Below are 22386 nucleotides of genomic sequence, written 5' to 3'. Positions count from 1 at the left end.
CGGATCTTCGACTGAGCATGAGTAGATTACGCTAGTTTACAGCATTTTTGAACTTGGTAAGCTGATGATCATTTTTGGTGTATAATCATGCCCTGAGATCGAAAACGCGAAAGAAAAAAAATGCAGTAGAGCGGAAATTTTTTCGACTTTCCATACAAGGTTGATGATTTGAAATCGATTTTTGTTCTATTTTTAAGCAACGTCGCTCACTTCAAACATCTCATTCTCCGTAGTCAATGCTCCGATTGAGCTGAATTTTTTACTGTAACTCGCCTACATATGATATGTCAAATAAACGTCGAGAAAGGATTTTAAGTTAGTTTTTTCTTATTGAAAAAAAATATTGTATTTTTTACGAATAATCAGACTTTGTCGACGAAATTGAACTCGCGATTTTTTTTTCGACTTAGACTTTGGTGCGATAAATTTCGTCGTACTCATATTTCGCTTTCGATTTCGCTGTCAATCTCAGTCGCAGGGTTTTTGCAACTCGCCCGATAATGTGACAGTTTTCGCCGGCCGTCTCAATGTTTACCATTAAGGCCTTTTGTTCTCGGTCCACCAGCTGGTCATGTTTACACAACAGAACCAGCTGGTTCACCGATGTTTACATTCATTCTTATTGTTCTCGACTACCAGCTGTTTATGTTTTCATAACAAAATCAGCTGGTTTCGCCTGAATCGGAGAAAGAAGGCGAAAATGTGTCATAAATGTTAGGTTAGTACCATATTAGGGCGAGTTCAATTTCGTCGACAAAGTCTGATTATTCGTAAAAAATACAATACAATATTGCGATTTTTTTTTCGACTTAGACTTTGGTGCGATAAATTTCGTCGTACTCATATTTCGCTTTCGATTTCGCTGTCAATCTCAGTCGCAGGGTTTTTGCAACTCGCCCGATAATGTGACAGTTTTCGCCGGCCGTCTCAATGTTTACCATTAAGGCCTTTTGTTCTCGGTCCACCAGCTGGTCATGTTTACACAACAGAACCAGCTGGTTCACCGATGTTTACATTCATCCTTATTGTTCTCGACTACCAGCTGTTTATGTTTTCATAACAAAATCAGCTGGTTTCGCCTGAATCGGAGAAAGAAGGCGAAAATGTGTCATAAATGTTAGGTTAGTACCATATTAGGGCGAGTTCAATTTCGTCGACAAAGTCTGATTATTCGTAAAAAATACAATATTTAATAATAAAAATAAAAACATAGGGTTTCGAACTACTTCGGCACCCGCGTCAATTTCCGGCACCTCACAGCAAAACAAATCAAAATATCATTTGCCGCATATTTTCCAAACGCCCTTCCGTAGGTAATCGTCTCCTGCAACCTTTTCGCAACGGAATCCACAGTCAATGAGCTACACTTTCACTCTGAAGCCGCACAAGTGCTCACAACAAATATTACTCGCAGACGGGTGCACTTCGGCAGCACAAAGATGGGTGCCCAAGTGATTTCCCATTTGGTTTAGCTGGAAGTTCGGCACTAATGCCGAGAATTGGTGCTGGACTAGGTGCAGTAAACTCGTTCAAAATCAACTTTCCGGCAGAAAATCTTCATAACAATCACTGTTAACAACAAGTTCAATCAATAAGGTATCTGATTCAGACGGAAGAAGTGGTTGAAAACAGTCGTTTCGTTGTGAATTTAGGTTCTAAATAATTTTGTTTACATGTTGTGCCGGGAATAGGGCAAAAAACCCTATTCGTATCGCAATTAGTTCGTCTGGAAACAATATCTTCAATAAGGACCAACAATTTTTGGCCGCATTTGATACACGGTTTCTCACCGTGGGATAAAAATACTGACAGCGAAATCAGAATGGAAAACACGTGTTTTGGGCTGAACAGCTGTTGAAGTATAAGGAGTTGTTCTGTTGATTACCATGTGCTGTGCTAATTCACCACTGCTGAACACAAGTTCAGGAGTGATCATTACCCAACTAACAATCACTCATTAAAGAGGCACCATTATGACGAATTTATTCAGCATAATGTTGAATAACATTTGAATTATTTTCACGTACAACCTTTGTTCTGGTTTTGTTCACACAAATTTGGAGAAGTTATAAAGCATCATGTTGTGCACCAACTTATTTTTTTGTTGTTCAAAGCGTTTTACAAATGCACAGGAAAGTTGTTATTCAGCTTTGGCAAAAATGATAGAAAATAAATAAAATGCAAAAATGTTGAACTCTCACGAGAGTAGTTATTTGCTCTCATGTTAAGAACACCTATTATGAAATAAGAATTACATATCGTCCCCTTAATGCTAGAACTAGGTAACTAGTTTTGCGAAATTGCTACAAATTTGTTTATATCTGAACGTACACCACAATAAACATAAGTTTGTCAATTGAAAACTCGAAAACACATATTTATTCAACTTTTAAGACCAACAAAGAATATGTTTTTTACCACACTGAAAGGAGCCTTGCAGTAATGACAAGCACAAAAATGTTTTTAAATTTACCATGGCAAAACATGATCATCGACCCACCAACGCTTCTTGTGTGCGTTTTGTTTCTTCTCACATCAACCGGTTCGATAGCTGAGTGGTAGCGTGCGAGCCTGGTGATGTCAAGATTCTTGGTTCGAATCCGGTTGCCAACAGAAACTTTTTTTAATTGAAAATCGAGTCCATGGTAAAATTGAAAACATAATTCTGTTGAATTAAAACGAAACTCAGTCTGCACAAATTTAGTGGCGTTGTGCATTTAAATTAACCCCCAGAATAGTAATTTTCACCGCAAGCCGCCGTTCAGTGCAGGATATGTTTTAGCAGCCATTTTTATCCGCATTTTCCAAAACGAGTTACCTAGTTCTAGCATTAAGGGGGCGATATAAAATTACCTAAATCCGGATTAGAACTCGAGACCTGTCGATTGCCAGCCGCATGCCTTCCTATCTGCGCCATCCTAGAGATGGTGAGATGCAGCACCCAAAGCAAAACATAATCTTCCCATGACTCAATAATGATCACTCCTGAACTTGTGTTCAGCAGTGGTGAATTAGCACAGCACGTGGTAATCAACTGAACAACGCCTTATACTCAACAGCTGTTCAGCCTAAAACACGTGTTTTCCATTCTGATTCCACTGTCAGTATTTTTATCGCACGGTGAGAAAACTTATATCGAATGCGGCCAAAAAGTGTTGGTCCTTATGGAAGATATTGTTTCCAGACGTACTAATTACGATATGAATATGTTTTTATTTTTATTATAAAATATCGATCTTTAAAAATGTATGACAATACGTGGTGCGGTATGGTCTTGGACATGGTGCATTCACAGCATCTGTTCAGGTAATCTACTCATGCTCAGTCGAAGATCCGTTAAGCAATTTTTTTATTTATGCTTTTGTCATACAATCTTGATGTTGTGTTCAATAAATAGTGCATAAGGATGTTTAGGGATACTTGAAATGTGTCGACTTCTGAATGCTGTTTGGTTGTCTAGGTGACTGTGGGAACAATATTCAGTAAACAGACAGCACTGAAATGTTAAATGCATCTATCCAAGCGTCGCGTACAATCGAACTGCTGCGGAAGATAAAACATATAATAATCAAGGTACAAGATATCTTGTTACAGACTAATAATAATAAATAAATGCCTCATTTTTACGTTCATTACGTCTCTTGGCACTCAATGTTAAACTACATATATAATTCTATTCTGTTTTATTGTATGTGATTCGTTTAAAATAATGTTTTTTTTTAATAACTTGGTTGTCTAAACAGTTTTAGCCATGACTTATCCCATAATCCGAACAAAGTTCCGAGTTAAACTATGACGGGTTGAAGGCGTTTATTTGACAAGTGAAAGGCACATTGTTCAAGAGCATATGCTTATCGATACATCAGTTTAATAAGATGCAGACAAATGTTTTGTTAAACTCTTTTGTTAAGGAATCAATGCTTGTCGAATAAATTTCTTGTTAAACTTTTGAAAAGTGCTTTAGTTTATCATTGTTGATACCGATGAGGAAAGTCGAACATTGACTACATTCTCAATTGAAAAATCATTTCAACAGTAATGTGTAGAGCATAATTTTAGTTCAGCTATCATTACCGTTATTAAGCAACAATTCAGCAAGCTTGCTTGTTTGTGACTTGCAATTGTTAGTTGGGTATTGAGTCATGGGAAGATTATGTTTTGCTTTGGGTGCTGTATCTCACCATCTCTAGGATGGCGCAGATAGGAAGGCATCCCTGATAAAAAGTATCATAAAAATACGATAAATTTTATTGTTACAACACCATTTTTTCGAAAAATATTCACCATTAAACATATTGTAATTTACACAGCACACTCACCATCACCCCTATTGTTCTATACCATTCGGCGAATGGTAAATGGCACTTTTACAATAAAAAATGGTGGTCGTTATGTATCTTAACCATAAAATTTTGAGAAAATTTTCATACACTTTTTCGCGAAAAACAATAGAATGTATTGTGTTTTTATGAGACATTTTTAGGGCAATTTTCAAAAGAAAACAATATATCTTAATGTTTTTTCTTGTTCTTACAATACAAATACAATTAATTGAATGGCGTCAAATGAATCGTTGTTACAATAAAAATACAATAATATTTGTTGTTATTTGTAAGCAGTTTTCGCTTTTGAAAATCCATAGAATTTATATTTCCCGCTAACATTTATATCCAGCATTTACGAGCACTAACGTCCGCCAGAATGATATGCACATTTTATGATAAGAATCAAACACTCTGATGTATGTCTACCATGGTATATATTGCTTGGCAGCTGTTGATAAGATCTATCTTCAATCTTTTCAAATAACTGCCAAATATCACAAGTCAGACCTCAGGTCGTATGATCCATACCATAAATCGTTCACAATTCATGTGGCCATTAGTATCTGTAAATGATGGAGAAAAATGTTACCGAGAAATATGAATTCTTTGGTTTTTCAAAGGCGAAATCTGTTTACATAACAACAAATATTATTGCATGTTTATTTTGACATCGGTTCAATTGACCCCTTTAAACTAATTGTATTTGTATTGTTATCAATGGCAGTTTACTATTTACTAGATTCCTTTAATTTATTGGAAAACATTAGAAAAATCATTGTTCATCTTTTTCTTGTCTTAACATCCTCACTTGGCTAAACCTGCTTTTCAGCTAGTTTTCTATAAGTACTTCCTCACTGACGTCTGTCAGTTTTAGCGAATAACATTCGATAACCGAAACATCTACTGTACTCAAATTTAAAACGAAAACTATAAAAAATGTGTCAAGTGATTTTGTATTTGATTATACAAACATGATCCAAGCAACAATAATACTTATTGTTATTCATTTGTTACAAATTGTTTTTAGGTGTAATTGAGAAATAAACTCTTTTTTTAATAAAAAGTCCATGAGAACTTTGCAGGCACTTTTGCAACTATTTAAAAACAACTTAAATTAATTTTTACTGATAGTAACTTTAAATTATTATAAAACTATTGAAAAACAATCGAATCAATCAGTCACTAATAAAGCTAATGTTCACTTATTGTACGAACTATATGGGCTTGATTTCTATTGTAAAAAGTAACAATATATCTACTATGTGTTTTATTGTGAACAATAAAACCAGTCATTTGTTAATAATATTTACCATGTAAAGAATGGTAATTTTTTATCCGGGATGCGGCTGGCAATCGACAGGTCTCGAGTTCTAATCTGCATTTAGGTAATTTTATATGTAAATCTTATTTCACAGACAAACAGACGTAACACTCTCCAAAACGGCTTGGTACATGCATTTAACGATCAATTCAAATATCATTTGATTTGCGATATACACATGCAACAAGCTGAGAAGCAGGCTTTGTCCCAGTGAGGACGTTACGCCAAGAAGAAGAGGAGAGAGGAGTTACGTCTGTTTGTCTGTGCTTATTTCATAATAGGTGTTCTCAACATGAGAGCAAATAATTCAGGCCAAACATTTCAATAGGTCCTATCTGCATTGAGAGGTTCTCTTTGTTCACTTTCTCTTTCAATTATTGCAATGTAATGGTACACTTTTCAACTATTTTTGCAATACAAATCAAAAGACGATTGTTTTGACCAGCGTTCAATGCAAGGGGACAATCATAATACAAATAAACAGCTGAGATATTAACGAAAGAGAAGGAAACCAAAGAGAGCCTCTCTTCTGCAGATAGGACCTTTAGACATGTTTGGCCTGAATTACTCTCGTGAGAGTTCAACATTTTTGCATTTTATTTATTTTCAGTCATTTTTGCCAAAGCTGAATAACAACTTTCTTGTACATTTGTAAAACGCTTTGAACAACAAAAAATGAAGTTGGTGCACAACATGATGTTAACTTCTCCAAATTTGTGTGAACAAAACCCGAACATAGGTGTGGGATACATGACGGACATAAATTCATTCAACATCATGTTAAATTGAATCTGTAAAAATGAAGCGAAAAATATACACAAACTATTGAATAAATGACAGTGCAAATAATAGCTTTGTCCTCTTGCCGAAAGTGGTGTCAGAAAAAACTCGTTGGCTCTGTCAACCCTAGGAAAAGCTCAAGAGAAAAAGAGTAGATGTGTTGGGATCGAATGCGAATGCGAAAGAAAGAGAGGAGAATAACTCTGACAGAACTGGAACAAGCGTTGCCCGCAAAGGAGTAGGATTTTGGAAACAAGAGGAGAGAAAGAGAGCTTTATGTGGAGAGAACAGTGCGCGCCTATGCGCGCGTGGGACGGAAAGCGAGCTTTGAATGGGCCGATGCGATCGCAGAAGATTTAGGGACTTCATTCAGTGTTATATGTTCATCGCGGTAACACGTTCGTCGCGTCGTCGCGGAAAGAAAAAAATGGAAGCCAGTGGTTACGACAATAGGTTGTACGTGAAAATAATTCAGATGTTATTCAACATTATGCTGAATTAATTCGTCATAATGGTGCCTGTTAAATTAGTGATTGTTAGTTGGGTAGTTGTTTTCAACTACCATCGGTAGTAAAATCAAACTAATCTTGCGTTTGTGCCAAAATCAACATGAAATTCCGGTTGAATTAAACCAAATTTTGTTTGTATTTACTACATACTTCGTATGCACACCGGCTTAGGATTTCGGGTTGTATCATAGTTTTATCGTATCCCCGATACAACCTTCTAAATACAATCATCTTCTATACGCAGAAGCTTGTTGAACTTATTTTTAAACATTTAAATAATCTACAAGCTTCTGCAAATTTGTAATTATAGTGCTCCATATTTCGAAATTTCGCATCCAATGATAAAAACTAGAAGCCCTAGACTTACCACACAGCTTTTCCGAAGAAACCATCATTCTAAGTAATCAGGATCCTGATATATATGAAAAATAAAATTTGCTAGCTCACTAGCGCCGCCTGTTGGCGGAATTTCCAATCAAACTATCCATCAACTGTAGGTCCTTGACCAGCTTAAGGATATCACCAAGCACACCAACACTGTAAGTAATCAGGACCCTGAGATAAATGGGATGGATATTTTATCAGTGTTACGTCTGCTTGTCTCTGATATCACGGGATTTGATACCCCTTAGCAGAGATGGCATGCACCTCTGAGAGCGCTAAGTGACTGTATACGCCAAGTAAGTGACACTGTACGCCATAAAATATTGCTATTTGCCGCACACTGCTACACAAATCGCCTGTAATTTTCGTTTGCACCATTCAGCAACATGTGCACTATCCATCAACGTCAAAGTGATCGCACACTAGCGCCTCTGGGGGAAGGATCGCGGAAATTTAAATTCATCTTTAACCCTAAAAGGGATACCTGGGGTCCATACACGCAACTAAAAAACCGTAGGAAGTTCATAAGATTTTTGCCATAATTGAACTATATGAATGCCATGAGGAAAGTGTTATGAAAATTCATTTTCATAAGATTTTCTTATGTCATGCCATAAGGATAACTTATGGAAACTACATTTCATAAGGTATTCTTATGTAATCCATTAGAATGAGTTATGGCAAAAATTCATAAGGTATTTTGATGAATTTCGTTAGTCTTTTTCGCTGAGTGTAGGACCCCAGGCGCCTTTCAGAGCTCGTCTTTGATGGAACACACTCAACGAGGTGACGAAACTGAGGCCATGAAGTTATCCCTTTTAGGGTTAAATACATGCGCCAAGCTCTTTTGCAGAATGCTACGTCTGTTTGTCTGTGATTGTACAGTCTTCCTCGAGGACAACCTCTTCAGAAAATTTGAAAAAAAAATCCCTGTGGAAGCATCCAAGAGCTCAAGGCGATTTGCTCTTTGGAACTTCGTTGAGTATATATAATATACTCAATATTATATTATAATATTATGATTTTTAGGTATCAAGTTTTTATTTTTCTAGTCTCGTTTTTAGCACCACTGTGTTACTGGCAGCCGCGCAGAGTGCGGCCCGGCGAAATCGGGCGAAATAAAAATTACACAGCCTTTTGCTCGCTCGCGGTGCCTGTGAGTTTCACAAACACCACCACACCGCACTCTGTCCAGCCGGCTTCTTCCACCACCCGAACCGACATCGTTTGGGAACACTTCTCCCACCCACCGCAAAAATTGATTTCCATTAATATTGTACTTCTAGCAATAAAATGTATAGCTGCGCTAATAAATGTTTAATCCCGCAGGAGGAAAGGCATACACGGCCGATGCCCTGTGCGAGGATTGCATTCCCGCAATAGGCATCTCTGCAGCAGTCGTTACCACGACGATGACGACTGACGAACGTTTCTTATCAGCAAAGTGTTTTGATAACAACTTCCTCTCCCATTGCGTTAAACGTTTCTTTCGGTCGCGCATGAGCGAAACTTAACCGCAGGCGGTATTTTTCATGGCAGGAACGATACGCACGCCGGGGGATGACAGAAAGGCAGAAAGCAAACTCGCGCTCGTCGCTGTGCGAGAATGTGTTGGTGATCGTCGTTCCAGGCAACCAAGCAGTGATGCCACATTTTTTTTCGGTTTTCATCTGTGATTTTGGTCAAAAAAATCTTTTTCATCTGTAGGAAATTCCAGAAAATCTTTGTAAAAATCTGTGATTAATTAATGTCTCAAAAATCGAATTGTTTTGAACAATTTGCTTGAATGAGAAAAAAATGTTCATAATTTTGTCACCTAAAATACACCTAAAATAATTTTATTGGAATAAAACCATATACCAAAATACTGCTTTGCATCTGAAGATCATCAGAAACCACAAGAACATCGAGAACAATGCGCCTGAGGCCCTCTCACTAGGAAATTTAATTCATACAAGAATCAATACATATTCAACTTATTTAAATTTGAGTTCCGATTCCCCTTAATTTTTAATGAACGCTAAACTCTTCCTACAGTTAATGAGCTGTTTACTTTTTCTATACATTTTTGAAAGTGGTTAAGGTATTATTACCGTTACAACATCAGTTGGCAAAAAGGGGCGCGAATCAGGGGATCAGAGTCAAGTTCGCTTTCGCTGATTTGTCACATCGAGTAGGTACAAAACCCAGTCAGCTAAAGATTAAAACCGAAGACGGCTAATAACAAGACAGACATCTACCCTCTTGCTCCATATACCTTGGGAGCTACAAGCACACTAGCGCCACGAGCGACTTCAGGGAACAACATCATGAATGAGTGTGCATGCGATGCTACCATTTCCGTGTACGTATTTGCATGTACACGCACACAATCATATTTTAATGTTCCTGTGAATCGTTGAGGGCGTTTCAACCATGTCGCCTGAAACAGGGTGGGAGCTGTCTGTCTTGTTATTAGCCGTCTTCGTTAAAACCGAAGTTGTGTTCATCGTTTCCATAAATACTAATTGACAAAAAGTGAGAAACAAAAAAAGTGTTTCTTTACGAAGGTCATTGTGCCATTGTTTCAAAAATCTTAAAAATCTTTTTTACTTAAAAAATCTTTGATCTGTGATCACAGATATCTGTAGGCAAAAATGGGAAAAAATCTGTGTAATTCTAGGTAAATCTGTGTATGTGGCATCACTGCAACCAAGTAGGTAAACACAATCACTATGGGATTGGAACTTTAAATAGGTAAAATTTTTATTCAATTGGCTTCTTTAGTGGTGTTGAGATAATTCCATATTCTGAATCTGCATGCCAAACTGAGCCGAAATCCAAACTTTCATCTATTTTGGTGCCCGGGAACCTATTTAAAAATCAATTTGAAATTTGTATGGGAGCGATTTGTTGAATCACCCCTCGTCGCATTTTGTACTGAGCGGAGCTGTCAAGCAGTTGCCCGGCTGTCAAAAAGTGATTTCAAAAAATCTCTTTGAAATTGATTTTAGATACCAAAATAAAGTTCTAAAAATTTGAAAAAAATCATGGCGGCTCAGAAAAAGGTGCTCTTTTGTTTAAAAATAGAAAATCATTGAATTTTTCTTAATTTAAAAACCCAATTTCTAAGACAGGTGGAATAGTAGTTTACGCAACAAGGTGCAGAATGAAGATTTTTACAGCACGAGTCGTACATTTATCCAACGAGGCTTGCCGAGTTGGATAATTACGACGAGTGCTGTAAAAATCGAGTTCTGCACCGAGTTGCGTACAACGTTTTTTGCACCTTCATAAATTACCACTTGAGGATAGTTTTAAACTAAACTTTTTCATCAGACTGCACACTGATGTTCATAGTCATGATTAAGGAAGTCGATCATAGCAGGTTATACTGTGCAGTTGTCACAATTTTTCAAACCTGCGTCCAGAAAGCATCAATAAGTTGATCAAAACTGAAAACAGTGCTGTAATGGTTCATTACGCAACGCAAATCAGTGCTGTAATGAACCATACAGCACTGTTAATTTGGTGTGGGAAAGTAGGCCTTTTCCTGTCAGATTTGCGTGAGGTAAAATGGCCTATTACGATGAGAAGTTGCAAAAAATTGTTTTGTTGGCGAAATTTCACAGTACACAGTCTATAATAATTATACAGCCATTTTTTTGGCCGGCAAGTACGCTCGATAACGAAGAAAACAAAGCATGTCAACCCCCCAGCCCCCTTACCCATAAAATGAAACTCCTAATCGAATATTATTGTCGTCGCGGTTGAAAGCCGAAGTTTCCTCACACACGACAATAGCCTTTTCTCCAAATCCATACGGGAAACCTAACGTCGGACATAGTACGCTAGACAGCGGACCTGGACCTCTATTCAGCTCACTATGTCCGATGTACGTCCGACGCACGGTTTAGGAGAAAAATCGATTTTCGCGTATCAACAATTCCGATTTTCAACTCTACGAACAATACCTGCACGGACCTTTGCATGAGTTCATTATTTTTCAACGTTTGAACGGTTTACAGAAGATGCACCTCGATTATCGAACTCATTTGTCATCATCAAAAAATCGAAATAAATTCATTTATTCGATGAAAGAAACTTGCATTTTTTTCTAATTTGAATAATTTTGCCTGCAGTAAATAAAATAAATCCAGCTGTGCAGCGTTGTGTCGATTTGTGAGATTTGCGTTAGTGTTGGTGTCAGTATCGATGCGGGCTCCGTTTGCTGCCTCATGGCAGAGAGCAAAATCAACGATGCTGAAGGTTCAACTGACAGCATGTCCGAGCGTGTGGTTATCGCTAATGACGAATGTTGATTCGAATGATTTTGCATGAAAAGCATTCATTAATGATGATTTTCGTTCAGGTTTGCATTCTGTTACACAATTTCAACTGATTTGTGCTAAATATCATATCCTAATCAAATTAAAATCTTATGCAAACATCAGTTGACGTCACGATTGCCGTTCGTGCTGCCATCACTACAAGCGTAATCTGGGGTACCTATCAGTCGAACACACAAGCTGACAGCTCGCGCTCCATTTTGAACGCAGGCAGAGAGCAAACCAGCAACACGGCCCCCTTTACCTGACAGGTACCATCTTCTAACCAACAAACGATGAGAATAATTTCCACCAAGCCGGTAAATTTCTCGATAAAATACCTACAAAAAGTGTTTATTACCTAACGCTCGTATCGTTAATTTGTTTTTCAGCACCAGAAGAAACTGTCGTCCGCCAAGTGAGGAAGAAGGCGTGAGTTTTTCCAGTGCAAAAGTGCGAAGCAAAAAGGGCCACCAAGCCAACCCTCGTCAAGCAGTGTGGACGGACAATTTAGTGTGTGGAGTGCGCTTCTTTTTCCTTCCTCCAGTCAATTTGTGACTGCGTGAGTACAAAAACGATAAGTATTTTACGAAACAATGAGTGGTGCCCGTGTTTACGTCGGAGGACTTCCGTATGATGTCCGGGAGCGCGATTTGGAACGCTTCTTCAAAGGCTACGGCAGAATTACGGAGATTCTGATCAAAAAGGGCTACGGGTTTGTTGAGTTCGAAGATTACCGCGACGCGGACGATGCCGTCTACGAGATGAATGGCAAGAAGCTGCTCGGCGAGAGAGTGACGATTGAACCGGCCCGGGGTACTGCCCGTGGTTCCGGCTCACGCCGTGACCGCGAACGTCGTGGAGGCCGTTCCCGCTTCGGACCGCCACTGCGCACCAAGCATCGTTTGATAGTGGAAAATCTGTCATCCCGCATCAGCTGGCAGGATTTGAAGGATTACATGCGCCAAGCTGGAGAGGTAACCTACGCCGATGCCCATAGGGACCGCAAGAACGAGGGAGTTGTGGAATTTGCCACGGCTTCCGAAATGAAGGCCGCCATCAAGCAGTTGGATGACACGGAACTTAACGGACGTCGTATCCGTTTGCAAGAGGACCGTGGAGGACGTGGTGGTGGTGGCGGTCGCGGAGGACGTAGCCGCTCCCGCTCGGACAGTCGCTCCCGTTCCCCGTCCAGACGTCGTTCCCGATCGGCATCTCGCTCCAGGTCTCGTTCCCGCTCCCGCTCAAAGAGCCGTTCTCAGTCGAAGAATGGCCGCAAGTCTCGCTCGCAGAAGCGCGATCGGGATGCTTCCCGCTCCAGATCCCGCGATGCCGATCACAAGTCCAAGTCCCGTTCCAAGAGCCGCGATCGCACTCGTGACGAGCGTCGTTCCCGGTCCCATTCTGGAAAGCCGGAAAAATCTCGTTCCCGTTCGGCCAGCCGATCCCGCTCCAAGGACAAGAAGCCGGAACGTTCTCAGAGCCGCGACCGGGTAGATCGTTCCCGTTCGCGCTCCCGCTCCCGATCAAAGTCCAAGGATGCCCGTTCCCGGTCCCGCTCCCGATCATATTCCCGTTCCAGATCCCGGTCGCGCGATAGCCGCTCCCGCTCGCCAGACAACCGCGGACGGTCCCGCTCGGCTTCGGCCGGAAACAACGATCAGAGTATGGAAGATTGAATGACATACCCTAGAGCGATCGGAAAAGCTTTTATTGAATAATGATTACACAAAACAAACAACTTACTGAACAACAATTCTACTGATGTATAACAATATTTTGATTTGAAATACACATAACCAAGCTAAAAGGAAGCATGTTTTCTTTTACTCTGTATTGTAGGTTTGAGATCCAAATGAAATAATAAAAAAAAACTGGAAAACCGATTTAGATGATTTTAAACAAGTTTGAATATTGAGAAAGCCTAGAAACTTTAATCAATCAACCCTTCAGAAATAACAATAATTGTATTTCACTCGAAATCTAAAATTCTTCAAACAAAACTTTTGAAACGTGTAATTCATTGTTTGTTAACTATCTAACACGGTATAGCTCATCGTGGCAATTTTCGACTAGTTTAGCTATTTGAGACTGGCTAAATGGAGTCGAATCATTGGCTGCACCAATTCTGTTCATGATCAATCGAATCGTAAACTTTTTAGTTTTGGCATAAATCAAAGGAATGTCAACTCGTTGCTCTTGTTAATTTACTCTTAGAATATACGTATGCGAATACAGAAAAATGTCGTTTTATAGAAACAAAAATGCACATCAAATAGCTTACCTAAGATACTGTGAAGAGTAGGTAATAGGCAAATATTCAAACAATTTGATTTTTACTAGATAAAACAGAAGGATCCATTCTTAGAAGATCTATGCGGCCCTCGGTAATCTCACAATCTACATACCTGAAAGTAAAAAGAGAAAGAACCAATTATTAATGATAATGAATATTTAAAACTTGTCGCTTTTCTTCCCTCCCCCTGGATATTCGATCTTGACGCGATGGGAGGGCTTAATCCATTAGCACTTTAGCGCCAGTTCATTCACCACCGCTTGGACTTTGAGCTAGATATATCTAGTTTACGAGTTGAGCGCAAGTGAAGGAATCGCCGTAAGTGCTAATGGGAACCAAAGGAGTATCCGTCGTGCATTTATCACAAGTCAAAAACAAATTATAATTTAGCTTGCATAGACCTAATATTTGCATTCTTTGAATTTTCTCAATAATTGTTAAATTTAACGTAACGCAAGAGTGGGTAGAGGAGGTCTCTGCGTTACACTCATCATTCGTTACTTGAATTCGTTAGTATACAGGACAGGGGACGCTAGGATAAGTTGACTTACAGCCTTACAGATTAGATTCATTACAATTAGAAAATTATGGACTGATTAGGTAAAGATAAAACTGTTGATCATAGGAGTTTATATTTGTATTTTTTATTTTTATGGGTTTTGTGAATTTATAAAAGTTAACAAATAATCATTATCATTTTTATTTTTGACAAAAATCAGTTGACTGAACTTTTTTGTGTTTATATCTTAGACGGTATTATTTCACTGATCAAAAAAGCAGGAATTTAGTTAGGACTTAGGACGGTTGACAATGTAAAGGGTTACGATGGGTATAATATTACTTTGGACTGAGATGATCACAGATATGCAGAAGACGACTAGCGAAATTAGAAACACAATTTGATACATTATTGACTATATTTTGACAAATAGGGTTTGACAAATTTCTTTACAATATCGAATGGAAGCTCAAAAAGTGTTATCTAACATCATTTTTTATTTAAATAAACACACAATTTTCAGAATGTATTATAAAATAACTGAGGATATTATCTGATTATTGTTTGGGAAAGCTGTCAGAAAAACTAGTTGCCCATATCGGCTAAAAACGCTAGCTCTGGTATAGCTGTCTTCGAATAATTTTCAGAAATATCAAATCTTTAAACATTAGCTACGACACATTTTTTTTGTTTTTGCTCTTTGTATATTTCTTAACATAGGCGCCAACTTAGGGGGGGCAAGCATGGTTTTGCCCCCCCCAATATACGACGATTTTTCGATTTTCCCATACAAAAAACCTGGAAAACTAGGCTTTGCCCCCCCCAATAATTTGAACAAGTTGGCGCGTCTGTTTCTTAAGAATAGTACTCTGAAGGCGTTAACATAGACATAGACACCCTTTTTTATCTCTGAATGTTGTCCAGTGACCTCGGAGATTTTCGATTATTGAAATATTGTTCAATTGGGTTTTTAAATTTAGAAAAATGTATCGATTTTATGTTTTTATACGAAAGAGCACCTTTTTCTGAGCCACTATGGTTTTTTTTCAGATTTTTAGAACGTTATCTTAGTACCTAAAATCAATTTCAAAGAGATTTTTTGAAATCACCTTTTGACAGCTGGGCAACTGCTTGACAGCTCCGCCTAGTACAAAACGCGACGAGGGGTCATTCGACGAATCGCTCCCATACAAACTTCAAATTGATTTTTAAATAGGTTCCCGGGCACCAAAATTCATGAAAATTTGGATTTCGGCTCAGTTTGACATGCAGATTCAGAATATCGGATCATCTCAACACCGTTAAAGAAGCCAATTATCAAATCATCTTTGGAGCTTCCATTCGATCAAAACACTAGTGCGATGGGAAAAGTTAAAAACAGTATTTTTAAAAACTACTACGACCCAATGCTAATTACTACACACTTTGCTCAAGTTGACGACATCGTCTAGTCCATTGTGAGTATTGGTCCTAGTAGGGGGAAAGTTGGGAAAGGGTCCAGGCTTTGCTATCAGCTGTCCTGCAGCTCCACCTGGTCACTCTTCAAAAAAAAAAACTTGTCGCTTTTCTTGCTTTAACTGTTGAGGATGAAACAAATTCATCTTTACTACTAACTTCTAGGCGTTTAACTAAATAGAATATAAATTTCTTCAGAAATTGTTGTGGAATTCTGTTAAAATTTTATTGAGAATGATTATTTCCTCTGAACCATCAGTAAAACAGCACATTTTTCTATTATTTCTTATGTAAATATTCGAAAAACCTGTCCATTTACAATTATTTATTCGAATCAATATATTCATCTGACATTACTTAAATTTAAAACCAAAAAGTGCGCAAAAAGCAAACTTTTTACATAGAGAAGCAGATGTCATACTCTCATCGGTTCCCATCGACCTTTTTAACGGTTGATTCCAATATTCAGTAGTAGGTAGTAATTTGAATTTTGAATGATAAATGAATAATTTTCTGAAAATTATTAATACTTCACCCTGTTTAAGAGAGTCTTTTTCATCCCGCAAAAATGAAGATTATTGTTTATAAATGAAATCACGAGTTATACTTTTTCTACAAAATACGTAACAAACTCGTCTATCGTCTTAGTAATAGTTCACAAATTGCATCGATTAGTGGTTAGCCATTGTTGAAATAAAACCGATTCTTTATCATTCGCTTCTAATATTGATGTTAGTTCACTGGCAATAGTTTCTGTAGAGATACATTCTTCACATGTACGAAAAAAAAACAATCTGTGGTTCTTATAGAAGAAGCTGCGGTCTAAAACGATTCACCCACGCACCAAATGCACCATGTACAAAACGCTAATAAGACCGGTGGTCCTCTACGGACACGAGACATGAACCACAGACAAACAGACGTAACACTCTTCAAAACGGCTTGGCACATGCATTTAACGATCAATTCAAATTTCATTTGTTTTGCGCGATTGTTCCACCAGATGCGCTAGTGTTCGATCGCTTTGACGTTTGCCAGTGTACACGTTGCTGAATGATGCAAACGAAGATTACAGGCAATTTGTGTAGTGGTGTGCGTGTCAGCAAAACGTCAAATCCAAATCCATCATGGCCGACAGTGTCGCGCGCGGTTATACCAACAGGTGGCAGTGTGCTCATGAAAATGACACCGGGCAAAAACTTTTAATGAATTTCCTCTAAGAGTTACGTCTGTTTGTCTGTGCATGAACCATGCTCGAGGAGGACCTGCAAGTTCTCGGAGTTCTCGAGCGACGCGTGCTAAGGACGATCTTCGGCGGTGTGCAGGAGAACGGTGTGTGGCGGAGAAGGATGAGCCACGAGCTCGCTGCACTTTACGGCGAATTTGTTCCGCATTGACAACAAAGCAAGTTAATAAAGTTCTGGTCAAGGTCGATTCGATACTACTTACCAATAACACTAGTTTACAGCATTTTTGAACTCGGTAAGCTGATGATCATTTTTGGTGTAGAATCATGCCCTGAGATCGAAAACGCGAAGGAAAAAAAATACAGTAGAGCGGAATTTTTTTCGACTTTCCATACAAGGTTGATGATTTGAAATCGATTTTTGTTCTATTTTTAAGCAAAGTCGCTCACTTCAAACGGCGCAGTATCATAACGTCCGAGGCCATAATGTCCCAGGGCTTTATGGCGCGTTTTTCTGGGGCATAATGTCCAAACGTATAGGTGCGCCACTAAGTCCTAGGTAAGAAGGCACATTGGATATTATGACGCATCTAAGTTTTCGGACGTTATTTCGCAAAAAAACGCGCCATAATGACCCGGATATTATGGCCTCGGACGTTATGATCCGGCCCCACTTCAAACATCTCATTCTCCGTAATCAATGCTCCGATTGAGCTAAAATTTTTACTGTAACTTGCCTACATATGATATGTCAAATAAACGTCGAGAAAGAATTTTTAAGTTGGGTTTTCTTATTGAAAAAAAAAAATACATTTCTTTAAAATTTTTTGGGAATTTTGCTAAAATTTAAGAAGATTGTCCCTGAAACTCGCCAATATCTTGAATTTCATCAATCTGACGCAAAACCTGTATTCAGATGATCGGATGGTATTGTATTCAGCTTTTAATTTATAGAAAAAGATTTAAAATTGGTTGAACAAAACGTAATATATTTGAATTTTAGTAAATTACATATTTTGAAAAGTTTCAAAACTCGATATTGAGCTAAAACTCAAAAACTGCTCTACTTAAAATTTTTTGAAGGTCGGTTACGAAATCAGCACTAAATTGTGCTTCAAAAATTTTGGTCGTTGACAGAAGTTCACGACTTTCGTTTTATTTTGTAAACTTGTGTAATATATTTTTTGATGGATATGAGCTTCAGATTTTAAAAAGTATCAATCCGCCTAAAAGTGTGATGTTACATCGAGCCTCAAAAGTGGAATTTTAAAACGGTACACTAAAACCTCTTTTTATGCATGTTTTTTTTATACACTTTTAATTTATGCGCCTTTTTTATGCCCTGCATAAAAAGAGGGAAAGCTACTCAGAACCAATATTGTGCATAAGAATATTCAATAATGACAGGAACTATTGCAACGGCGACCGGGAGATGTTCACATAGGAGAGCAAAGGAAGGCAGTACGACTGCAGCGATCGACACGCTCGGTCGTGTTCGCGGCGTGCTCACCAGAAAGTAAACTCTAATTGAGTATAAACCAAAAATTAACTGGCAATATAGCGCTAGTTCGCTGCGCCATTTTTCGCTCTTGTTAATACAAAGAGCACCCAGAAGCAAGAAGAAGAAGAAGCAAAGGAAGGTTACAGGTTCGTTCTTGGGTGTTTCCGAAGGTCTCATGTGCGTTACATGGGCTCCGAGTGGGTCTTAAGCTAGGTCTTAAGCAGTGTTGGAAAAAACACAAATTCTCAAATCTCATAGTTGAGTTGTTTCACGCGCGATTCTTGACTCGCCAAACTCACCGCCGAAAAAATCATGCATAAGTTGACTCGTGATTTTACTCATTCCGTTATTTCTTGGTATTCTTATTATTTACAACGAAGTTTTTAGAATTATATGACAAAACAAGACCGACCCTCGCATGCAACAACAAAGAATGGCGTTAAAATGGATTTGGAATCGTTGTACAAGCGAATGAGATTTCGCCGCTTGACTCGCGAGAGCGAGATTTTGCATGAAAATCTCGCGCGTGAGAAAACGATTCAGAATCGCGCATGAGTTTGCTCACGCAGGAGTGAGCTTTGAGTGTAGTTTTACCAACACTGGTCTTAAGGGGAGGCACTTTTGGGGGTTTTAGTTTAGGAGGATTTTTTTTAGACATTTCAAGATGTTTCAGATCATTTTCGGCGTGATTCCGAGGCGTTACGGAAGCGTTACGGAGGAGTTTTCGGGGTGTTCGGAGCCTCTCAGGTGCGTTACATGGGATCCGAGGGGGTTTAAGGGGGATTTCGGAGGCATTTCAAAATGTTTCAGAGCATTTTCGGCGTGATTCAGAGGCGTTACGGAAGCGTTACGGAGGAGTTTTCGGGGTGTTCGGAGCCTCTCAGGTGCGTTACATGGGATCCCCGGGGGTTCAAGGGGGATTTTGGAGGCATTTCAGAAAGTTTCAGAGCAGACTCTGAAACACCTTAAAACGCCCCTCAAACCTCATGCAACGCCCTTTAAAGTCTCCTGAGATCCCTTTAATTGCCCCTAAAGCCCCTTGGAACGCCCCCAATACTTTTGAAATACCCCAGAATTCTCCATAATCCCATGAAAACAACAAAAAATCTTGACAGAACATCCTTGTAAGGCTCCTCAAATCCCCCGAAACAACCCCTTAAAACGCCCCTGAAGCCCCTTTTTTGGGCTCTCTGGGAACATTCTGGAAACCCCCTTAGCCCCACCTCATCTGCCCAGGAGCAAGATCTGTTCTCGCGAATTAGATTTTCTAATTAAAGCCCAAACTTAATTTATGCACAAATTTCCCTCTTTTTATGCCTTTTTTAATTTATGCATATTTTTAATTTATGCAGTCCCAGCCATGTGCATAAAAAGAGGTTCCAGTGTATTATTTTCAAGATTTTTTCGATTATTTATCAAAAATTACCGAATTGCTCTTGAAACCTATTTTTTTGACAGAGACTACTGGCAACCACGTGGATAACATCATACAATTTTTGATTCGATATTCGCATTATTTGATGAGAAATTTCAGATTATGTTTTGACTCAATCTCTGATCCATTGTCACCCCCAACGACGGTTCATGAGAAAATTGACGCAACTCTCCGGCGGCAGCAAGCAGGATTCCGTGCCGGACGATCCTGTGTGGACCATATTGTCACGCTTCGTATCATCCTGCAGCATATCAATGAATTCCAAGAGTCTCTCTACCTGGTGTTCATTGATTACGAAAAAGCTTTCGACCGTCTCCTCAACCCCGAAAATATGTGCGAAGCCCTCAGGCGCAACCCGAGCAGGAATAAATAACTGCCATATAACTGGAGCAAAAAACGGTGCAAAACGGTGAGTCGATAAGGAGAGCGTCCAATATAGCTCTGGTCCTCACAAGTTCCTACCTCATGCTTCCACGGGTCAAGCGATGACAAAGACCGCCAGCTAAGAGTTGTGTGCTTAGCTGGTAGTGCAGCCTGGGCACTGTTGTCCTTCTGACTTCAGCTAGATTGAGGAGGTACGATCCGAGTGTCTGTTCACCAAGGAGGTGCGGCTCAAACAGCGTCTGTTCTGGCATCCAGCGGCTGAGTAAGAAACGCTGCACCACGCCCAGCTAGATCCAAGGTGGTAGCCCCATCAGCGTGGTCGTCCCAGTGTTGGTTGGGACGTTAAACAGAACTGGCACGATGGCCCTCCGGCGAGACAGGAGTGTTGGCGTAGGCCCAATAAGCCACCCGTTAAAAACCCCATTGCGAATAACATAGGAGAAAATACGACTCGATAAAATCGGCAAAGACCCACGCGACGAAATAAGGACTACGATGGGAAACTTGGAACGTGGAATTGCAAGTCACTAGGTTTCGCAGGATGTGATAGGATAATCTACGACGAACTACATCCCCGCAACTTCGACATCGTGGCGTTGCAGGAACTTTGTTGGACTGGACAGAAAGTGTGGAAAAGCGGGCATCGAGCGGCTACCTTCTACCAAAGCTGTGGCACCACCAATGAACTGGGAACAGGATTTATAGTGTTGGGCAAGATGCGACAACGTGTGATCGGGTGGCAGCCGATCAACGAAAGGATGTGCATGTTGAGAGTTAAGGGCCGTTTCTTCAACTACAGCATCATCAACGTCCACTGCCCACACGAAGGGAGACCCGATGACGAGAAAGAAGCGTTCTACGCGCAGTTAGAGCAAACATACGATGGTTGCTCGCCGCGTGACGTGAAAATCGTTGTCGGCGACATGAATGCGCAGGTAGGAAGGGAGGAAATGTACAGACCGGTAATCGGGCGAAACAGCCTGCACGCCGTATCGAATGATAACGGCCAGCGATGCGTAAACTTTGCAGCCTCCCGTGGTATGGTAGTCCGAAGCACCTTCTTCCCCCGCAAAGATATCCACAAAGCCACCTGGAGATCTCCCGACCACCAAACAGAAAACCAAATCGACCACGTTCTAAGCGACGTTAAATTCTTCTCGGATATAACCAACGTCCGCACATACCGCAGTGCAAATATAGATTCGGATCACTACTTAGTCGCTGTATGCATGCGCTCAAAACTTTCGACAGTTATCACCACGCGTCGAAGTCGAACGCCGCGGCTCAACATCGAACAACTTCGTAACGTAAAAGTGGCTCAAGACTACGCGCAGCAGTTAGCAGTGGCCCTACCAACGGAAGAGCAGCTTGGCGCAGCTACACTTGAAGATGGCTGGAGGGACATCCGATCCACCATAGGTAGTACTTCGGCTACAGCACTAGGCTTCGCGACTCCGAATCACAGAAACGACTGGTACGACGGCGAATGTGAACCTTCAAGAGATTGAGGAGGAGGTTGGCCGGTTGAAAAACAACAAAGCCGCTGGAGCAGATCAACTACCAAGCGAGCTTCTAAAATACGGTGGAGAAGCACTGGTGAGAGCACTACACTGGGTCATTACCAAGATTTGGGAGGAGGAAGTATTACCGGAGGAATGGATGGAAGGTATCGTGTGTCCCATCTACAAAAAGGGCGACAAGTTGGATTGCGGAAACTACCGCGCGATCACACTACTGAGCGCTGCCTACAAGATACTCTCTCAAATTTTATGCCGCCGTCTATCACCGATTGCAAGAGAGTTCGTGGGGCAATATCAGGCTGGATTCATGGGTGAACGCGCTACAACGGACCAGATGTTCGCCATCCGCCAGGTGTTGCAGAAATGCCGCGAATACAACGTGCCCACACATCACTTGTTCATCGATTTCAAATCGGCGTATGATACAATCGATCGAGAACAGCTATGGCAGATTATGCACGAATACGGATTCCCGGATAAACTG

General features: G+C 39.9%; 2 protein-coding genes and 1 long non-coding RNA gene across 3 annotated transcripts in view; 2 read left to right on the top strand and 1 right to left on the bottom strand.

The window, feature by feature from the left end:
- Window positions 1-22386, top strand: part of LOC109418850 (matrix metalloproteinase-2-like) — a 513298-nt gene that overhangs the window by 278044 nt on the left and 212868 nt on the right. The window lies entirely within an intron of this gene.
- The window catches only part of LOC134292195 (uncharacterized), a 163813-nt gene continuing 150972 nt past the window's right edge, over window positions 9546-22386 (bottom strand). The window contains exon 2 of the long non-coding RNA XR_009999516.1: window positions 9546-9584. This is a non-coding gene — a long non-coding RNA (uncharacterized LOC134292195). The remainder of the gene's footprint in view (window positions 9585-22386) is intronic.
- LOC109401653 (serine-arginine protein 55) lies at window positions 11790-13512 on the top strand. Its single transcript, XM_019674226.3, has 2 exons — window positions 11790-11946; window positions 12019-13512. Exon 2 carries the CDS (start codon window positions 12223-12225, stop codon window positions 13303-13305), a length of 1083 nt encoding a protein of 360 aa, XP_019529771.2. The 5' UTR covers window positions 11790-11946; window positions 12019-12222; the 3' UTR covers window positions 13306-13512.

This window comes from Aedes albopictus, chromosome 3 (assembly GCF_035046485.1).
Source record: "Aedes albopictus strain Foshan chromosome 3, AalbF5, whole genome shotgun sequence".
NCBI classification, from domain to species: Eukaryota; Metazoa; Arthropoda; class Insecta; order Diptera; family Culicidae; genus Aedes; species Aedes albopictus.
The sequence above is the reverse complement of the archived record's forward strand: the minus strand, read 5'-3'. Positions and strand labels throughout refer to the sequence as shown.